The 8693-nt window shown below is 35.2% G+C and overlaps 1 protein-coding gene across 1 annotated transcript; it reads right to left on the reverse strand.

Annotated features, from left to right (window-relative positions):
* Nucleotides 1–63: 63 nt before the first annotated feature.
* Nucleotides 64–4829, reverse strand: LOC135126031 (uncharacterized). The gene is made up of 2 exons (XM_064051822.1): nt 4780–4829; nt 64–1305 (listed from the first exon to the last, which is right to left on the reverse strand). Coding segments are annotated over exons 1-2 (582 nt in total). The 5' UTR covers nt 4782–4829; the 3' UTR covers nt 64–725.
* Between the last annotated feature and the right edge of the window lie 3864 nt (nt 4830–8693).

An 8693-nucleotide genomic window follows, 5' to 3' on the forward strand; every position in this document is an offset into this window, starting at 1 on the left:
GATCAGGATTTATTAATGTAAAAAAATACAATATGGAAATTGATATAGTTTATCATAACAGCACATACAAAATAAAACTAAGCATTATGGAACAACCATCACAATGATTTAAATTCGAAGTTTAGCAACAGTGATTATAATAAATACAAAACATTGATTAAAGCAGAATTCTGCTCATAATGAATTTACATTTTGCTAAAACAACATGATACACATTTTAGCTTTAAACTTTACAACTCCTAAAATAGTTATTGTCTTTACACAACAGTTGATAAAATTGTTTAACAAATAGTAATATTTAACAGAAAAGTTCACTAACCTACCACAATACTTTGTACAATTGCAGCCTACGATAAATGTTTCTGTTACATCATAGAAAAACTAGAGCAAGTTAAATGAAATTATTGACCATAAGTAGGAAGAAGTTCGATAAAGTACAAAATCTTTATTTACAAACAGAAGCACAGCTAGATCTCGTCAGTAGTCAACAATGATATGCTTATTCTAGATCTATCGGATACCTTCTGAAATCAACCAAATTCGTCCTAAGACAGAACCATAACTTGTATGTACAGATTTTGGAAGACTCGATTTTGTTCGCGTTTTATTTACATGTTTAGAATTTTCCAGGTACACCTATTTGCGTCGGGCTGCAACTACTCCTAGGGTTAGAAGAACACGTAGACGCGGAGCGCAGCGGCACCTCGCGGCGCGGCGGCGCGCCTTCAGGAGCTCCCGTCGAGCTCGAGGGCCAGCGGCAAGAGGTCGCAGTAGCAAGCCGACCCCCCTTCGCCCTCCTGGCACATCTGCACGCACCACTCGTTCCAGTCGTACGTCTTCTTCGAGATCCTCGCGACGATCTTCACGGCGTCCTCCGCCGTCATGTTCTTGTAGGCGCTGCACTCGTCGCACCCGTACAGGTGGTAGTCGTACTGCCGACAGTAGAACACGCAGATCTCGAGGAAGTCCGGCCTGAAGAAGGGTCGCGTCACCGGCGTCTCGTTGCACCCGCACAGGGGGTAGCCGAGCCGGTTCTTGCACAGCACCGGACAGGCGCTCCTGCGCGTCAAGTTGACCTGCTCGTCGCCGGTGTCGGACTGAGACACGGACAGCAGGGCTTGGGGGATGATGTCCAGGCAGGCTTCGCCGCAGGGTTCGCCCCCCAACCCCGACAAACATAGTTCGGCGCAGATGCGCCGCTCTTGGGACCTGCTGATGATTGGTCGATCGGCGGACTCGTTGGCATAGTAACTGAAGTGCGTCGGGCTGGCCACGCCCACCAGGAACAGGAGCAGTATTGATATCCTGCGAGTTGGAAGTTTATCAAACGAATTCATTTTTTTGCGGAAGAGGGGAAATATGGCGGAGGCGACGGGAAAACGGGAAACGGCTCGGAGGCGAAAAATGGTGGCGGTTAGAGGTCGCAAGGACGGCGGGGTGGGCGCTGCCGGAGGAAGTCGACAAAAGATTGACGGACTTTTTTAATGGGCGATTGTCGCATCACAGAAAAAAAATTACCGCCCTTGCTTTTTATGCGTTACATACTTTTCGACGGAAGATTTAATTTATAGTTTTTTTTTTGAACTGGTGTTAAAGACTGTCTGCACGAGATTAAATAAACTAGTTTTAATCGATAACTAAATTTTACAAAAGCCTCTTAGGTAATCTGAGCTAAATTATTGACACTTCAGATTTATCATTATTAAACGACTAATGAAAGAGTATATACTAAAATGAGATTTAATTAGCAATTTTTGAGATGACGTCATTGATACTTTGGAGGAGATCCATAAATAAATGTAGATTAACGTAAATAAACGATAAATTCTATTCTGATCTTACTCTTAAATATATTTTCTTACTTACGAAAAAATAGGTCTCACGTTTGCGCCTGTCTATCTGTCTGGCTGTCTGTTAGCCGTCTGTCCGTATTTTTATTAGATATATAATCTTTGAAACTACTGGATCAATTATTGTAAAATTTTGTATCTACATTAGGAATATCATGTAGATGGTAAAATGCCAACCAAAAATTGGCTAATCATCCCCACCAACAATTTGATGACATCTCCAAAATTTACAATAGTAAATTTGTTTTTTTATTTAATAAGATACTTGGACATTTGTGGTGTATGAATCCATGTTGAGTTTTCACTCAATCATCTAGATTTTTGGAAAAAAAAATCAAAATTGTACATCGAAAAATTGCAAAATTGAAAAACTAGAGAAACAAAAAAAATATATAAATTGAACAATTGAAAATTTCAAGTCAAAGAAGCGGCTGGAGTGTTTTTTAAACCGCTGGTTTTTATTTTATAGAGGTTATCAGAAAATGAAAATCGCAATTTGTTTTTTTATAATTTTTCAAAGAAGCGGGATTTACAGAGCTGCACTTCAGGAGCGAGGGAAGTTATGTCGCAATAACCTTCGAGCAATTTTTTACTATTAACGTTAAATTTATCTGTCTAAATGTACGCTGCTGTTAGATTTTTAAATTAAATTAGTATTTCAAAGCGCAATTGGATCGCCCACGCTTTAAAAGTGTGCAACACGAAATTTCATAAACTGCCAGCGACGATTAAAATTCCAATAGCTAAACTTCCCAGTCTGACATAAAACTGTAATTAAACCATCACTTCTTCGCTATCTCGTCGAATCTGTAAACTTATTTAATTAAGGTAAGTCCAGGTCTGAAACTGCGATCCTCGCAATGATAAAACAAAGAAATCAAGCAGATAAGGGCGCTTGGATGCATTTTGGTCCATGGGCGCGTGGCTCAGTTAGTTGTGTAACCATCCGGAAAATGGTAGCGGGTCTGGTGGTGACGTTCGATGTTCAATTGTTTGCGGGTGGGGCGCCGCCGCCGCTGTGTGCGACTGGGATTTATGACGTTTGAAGGGGACATGATATATTTGCCAGGATGATGACACTTATTAAATCGTTTGCTCTGCTAATGCCTCTGAGCCCTGGGCGCGTGTTAGGGTTATAGCTGACATAATTTTAGGCCGTGTCTGGAATACTCGAAAGTAATATTAGCTTTTGTTATTAAAGAAATTCGTCACTGAGTTGCTGACAGTTGACGACAGTTGTGTTTAAAACTCGGAAATTATGTAAAATACACATTCACGTTTAGCTGCCTGTATCGTGTATTTTTTACAATTTTGTAATTTTTTGTTAATTATATATTATATAATATACCTACAATTTACATATTTAAAAAAAAAGGAAACGTCACATGCACCTGAGGCTTCATAGGCTTTAGTAGAAGTAAATCAGGTTTTTATAAATACATACGTGTACATGTAAATATTTTCTCAAAATTACGATCTTAAGAAAGTAACTGTTTTTATCGTCTTTAGATATGTCATTGATTAAAGTTGAAACGTTTTCTAGATTATTAAACTAAAAATAAGTTTGATTTTCGAGTCACTTTTAATAAAAAAAAAACAGCTCTAAATTAAAAATTTCGATTTGGTCGATGAGAAACAATAAAAAAAATTGTTAAACAAAAAAAAAAGGAAGAATCAGACAAATGATATATAAATTAATGAGGAAAGCTTAACTCTTTTACTTGTTTCTTTTAATGATAATGTTTTCTATAAATTCGGAAACGAAACCAAATAATAAAAAACTGAGTAGGGTGTTTATTGCCCCGTTAGAATTTTAGATACGAGAAGAATGAAAACATTTTAGTGAAAGACTTACGCAATGTTTCATGAATAGAAACACCATTTAACATAGAAATTTTAGAGTAGATTCTTGTTATAAAACTTAGAAATGAACCGAAATATTTCCACGACGAAAAGACAAAAAGTGCTAGAAGACTACAAAGTAATTGCAACAAATGTTTTGCTGTTTTATACTATTCTGGTGGAAATTTTCGACTTATATTATAGAAAGTTCAGACGATGTAAAATACACCATTTTGCGTACAATTTTTGATGGCGTACTTTTGACTTTTTTGTCGTCTTTTCTTGAAAAAAAACGACATGATATTAATTAAATGTCTATCTCGACTTTTAATCATATTTTTCATTTGGGTCAATTAAGTAGGCATAATATAACTCTAAAATAAAGAATTGCAGGTCTGACAAAAATTTCATGTACAAAATTTTATCTAAATTTAAGTAGTATTTTTTGAGTTATTCATACCGTAGAAATATTTTTGAGAGTTACAAAACAACGAAAATTTTTTATAGGTAGTTAAATAAAAATTAAAAACAATCAGTTAAAAAAATACTGTTTCTTTAAAAACGATCATTCATTTCAAATTTTTGCTCAAAAATGTATTTTAAACTTCTGTGTTAAGGACATAATACGAGCAAAATTGGGCCTAATTTTTGCAAAATCTTGAGATGGAGTGTTTTTGTACGTTTATAATAAATATAAAGCGTTTATATTTTTTTCGCATTTCTAGCTATTCTAAAAAGAACATTTTATTAGCTTTAGAAATATTACTTAAAGTGGTAGTAGTTGACGGTTTTATTTGAAATGGTACTTTTCTTCTTTTGAAATTAGTTTGATGTATTCTAATTTGAAATTAAAATGAAATTTTAAGTACATATTGTTGTGACCGTTTTAAGAAGTGTGAAACTATAAAGAGCAACAATATAAAAAAACTTCTCCGAATAAACAATAGGACAAAGTGAAAGAGGCTTAGATTTTGCTTATGGACAAACTATCGAACCGCTTGAACTAGCCGTCATCGTCATAAGGGACGATTTGTTGATTTTGGACACATGCTTAAACAGAAATATTGATACACAATAATTTACTTACATGTCAATATCTATCTACCAAACACTAAATAACCACTCACCGCGATTTCTGTCAGATTAATAAATTGCTTCCGCCGTTATCCAGGAATTATATATGCAGTGATGAGCATCAGCTAACATCGGCGTAATTAGAATTTTATAGATAACATAGCACTAGAATCGATAAAGCACGTTTTAGCCCAAATAATCTCTGCATTAGTCTAATGCACGAGCTTTGTGTACTTTAAGTTATATTATCTAGGCGACTGTAAGTTGCAGCGATAAATGCGATTTATGATTCTTTTATTATATCTCTGCGTGCACTGAAAAGGGTGTAAGAAAAAATTGATCGAAAGTTGTTTCGACAGAACTTTCCTCGTTCCTGAAGTACAATGAAATATATCCAGCATTTTCGAATGAGCGCACTCTCAGGGGCATCCGTCATCGTTTCTCTGTGATAGCGAACGTTTCTACCTGTGATGAGTACATGTACTTGTTTAGATTAGTACCTAATAGATTCATCCGCATTCGTGCTAGCGTGTTGACCAGAATTCAATCAAGTTCATGTTTCCGTGTGTTACTGTTTGCGATGTAAAAAAATAAATTCTGAAGTGTGCATGTTACGCTACTGACTGACAGTCCTTTGTCAGATTCTGATGACTCACCATGTTGAACTTAAAATAATCCGTCTCTAACAACCTTTATCCTTCAACATTAGGTAGTAGAAATCTGATACTCAAGTGTTTATTTATGTTTATATTGTTTATACATCGAAAGAATGTCATGTAGAAATTAGTTTGATTTGAGTGAGGTTGTTTTCTCAAAACATAAGTCTAAAATTATAATTAATTAAACCACAATCCAACAAAATGTTCTGAATATTATTATTAAGACCCACCACTGACCCGGAAATGACCGGCATTCAGGCAAGACTTCTATCATTACGGGTACTAAGACCAAGTAATGATATTAATTATAATTCTTATTTTATTATTATTAAGACCCACCACTGACCCGGAAATGACCGGCATTCAGGCAAGACTTCTATCATTACGGGTACTAAGACCAAGTAATGATATGCATTGATTAGATTAACAGAACAACTTTCGAGATTCTAGAATTACAGCATACAAATTAGTCTGCTATTATTCTCTAATCTCACCCCATCCCCAAAAGTCCAGCGTAACTACCGACCATTTATCCGCGCATCACATGAAAAGTGACCTACACTATTATTATTAGGACCCACCACTGACCCGGAAATGACCGGCATTCAGGCAAGACTTCTATCATTACGGGTACTAAGACCAAGTAATGATATGCATTGATTAGATTAACATTATTATTATTATTATTATATAAAGATGTGCGTATTCTTCACATTTTCGAGAAAATGGGGTGAGTCCTTAATTTGACCAATAAAAAATTTGTGACGACGTCATCAACATTGATAATACTAGTCACAGCACAAAAGAAAAGTAGTCACAGCGTATTACTAGTGCAAGAAAAAACAAGGACAGGTATATCAACTTGGAGTGCTACACAATATTGTATTCCCAAAATTTTCTGAGAAAATGGAGTGAACCGTTCCTGATTTAATCAATAAAATAAATTGACTCATTCATTAATTTTTTTGACTCATCTGTCTAAGCGAATCAAAAATATGAATACAATGATAAATCACAAAAAAACTCATCATATTTTGCACATTTTGGGTAAAATTTATTCGGCAAAATTTTGAGATGACGTCATCAGTTTTTTAGGTGGAATAAACAGATATGTTTTGATTAACAATTTACCAGGCTTACAATACCTTTAACACGTCTGCAAGATTTCAAAGTATTGATATATTCAATAAAATAAGTTGACTGATTCATTATTTTTTTAAGACGCCCTGTATAAGCATATATAAAAAATATTAATACATGTAGTTATAAATCACAAGTATAGACTCATCATATTTTGCACATTTAAGATAGCATTTGTTCAGCAAAATTTTGAGGTACGTCATCAATTTTTTAGGGGGAGTGAGCAAATATGTTTTGATCAAAAATTTACCATGCTTATGATAACTTTAAAACGTCTCCAAGATTTCAAAGCATTACTGTTGTTTTATAATTTTGATTTTTTTCCAAAAATCTGGCAAAAACTCAACACGGAATTAATATTATTTTATACAATTTTGAAGTGACGTCATCACATAATTGGTATAGATGATTAAACAAATTTTGGTTAGCGTTTTACCATCTACATGATATTCTTAATATAAGTACAAAATTTGACAAACAATCGGGCCAGTACTTTCGGAGTCTGTCTGTCTAATAAAAATCCGTGACGACAGACAGACAGACGGAAACGGGAGACTTATTTTTTCGTACTATAGAGGTCATGATAGGTCGAGAAAACATAAAAGTAGAGAGTCGGCCGACGGACTCGATTAAAAAGCAAGCAGACGATCATATTTAATCATTGCTAAGTTGCTACAATTCTCAAAACCGTAAAAAATACGAACTGTAAGAAAATGGAATTTATTTGGAAATATGTATTAATAAGAAAGAAACAAAAGCAACCTGTTAAAAAAATTATAAAACTATTTTTGTTTTATTAAAAATCTGTCAAAATATCTAACAGCTTAGACCCACAATGTGACTTGCTTTTCACTTATATTTTATTAATAGCCAATTAATAAAAATAAAATTGTGTAATAAAATATTTAATAAAAATCTCTAAAATTATTGCTGGCTACATTTTTTCGTCCTGGTACAGATCAATTGATTTGGTTCTTTTTTTTTTTAAATATATACATTTCTACTATAATTAAAGAAAGTTAATACAGAGTTTACAACCGTTAATAAATTTTCATCGTATTAAACTTCTTATCTTCTAATTATAGCCTGTAATAAGAGTTGCACTTACATTAGATCTCGTTCTATTCTTGAGTGAAACTTTTACGATGAAAGAAACCCCATCCAGACGTCTTTATGTCGAAGACAAAAACCCTCCTCTCCACCATAACCTCCAGAATACCAATTTTTCACCAATAACCCTTGACTATTGATCAAATCCGCCCCCGTTGTGGCAACTACAACAACCGCCCCCGACTCCAGCCGCCTCCAACTTTCCCAAAACTTTGCAGTCCATCTCGCCGAGCTTAGCCTCGACGTCGTCCGTGTTTCCACTTCTGCCCCCGACCGCCCCCAGACGGGTGGTGTAAAATTTTAAAGCTTTCGTTCCCGGGGGCTGCTCGAACGATCGCGTCTGACGTCACAGAATGTTTGGGGGTGGGTGGAAGGAAGTGGAGGCGGCGAGTGCCGCCATTGGTGATGTTGTAATTGATCTTGAACATTTATACGCCTGGTAATTTGTTTGCACTGGCTTCCTAATGAGTGCAATTGACTCGGGCGGTGGATGTAAAGCGTTGGGATAGATTGGGACGTGGAGATGGAAATGCGGATTTTGAATTGGAATAGTGATGAGGCAATCTGTTGAGCCGATTTGGGAAATGCGGGAAGGCTGAAGGGAAACGGGCGAAGGTGGAAAAATTACCCAAAGCGTTGAAAGAGACGTGCATGGTGATAGAAATTTTAATTTGTTGACATCGATGTACAAAATAAGGTAATAGCAAAAGAAATTTGACGAATGTCTAATTTCAACTTGCCTTGGCTTTATACAGCTTGCAAAATACGAAAGCGCAGGTTTCCTGTTTTCATTATTGAATAGATATGGTCATTGTACTCTATTGTATTGTTTTTCTTTTTTTTTACCAGACAAAGTTACAAAATGTTATTACTTAGTAAAAATTCTAGATTTGTTGTACATTAAAACTAGATGTAAAAAATTGGAGGCATTGTCTCAAAATTTTGTGAAGTAAATTTCACTCTTATATGTAATTTAACAATAAACTCTTAACATCTTTGAGAAAAATAAAAACCTATT

Source organism: Zophobas morio, unplaced genomic scaffold (genome assembly GCF_036711695.1).
Source record: "Zophobas morio isolate AGI-343-1 ecotype UQ-CSIRO unplaced genomic scaffold, CSIRO_AGI_Zmor_V1 ptg000010l, whole genome shotgun sequence".
NCBI classification, from domain to species: domain Eukaryota; kingdom Metazoa; phylum Arthropoda; class Insecta; order Coleoptera; family Tenebrionidae; genus Zophobas; species Zophobas morio.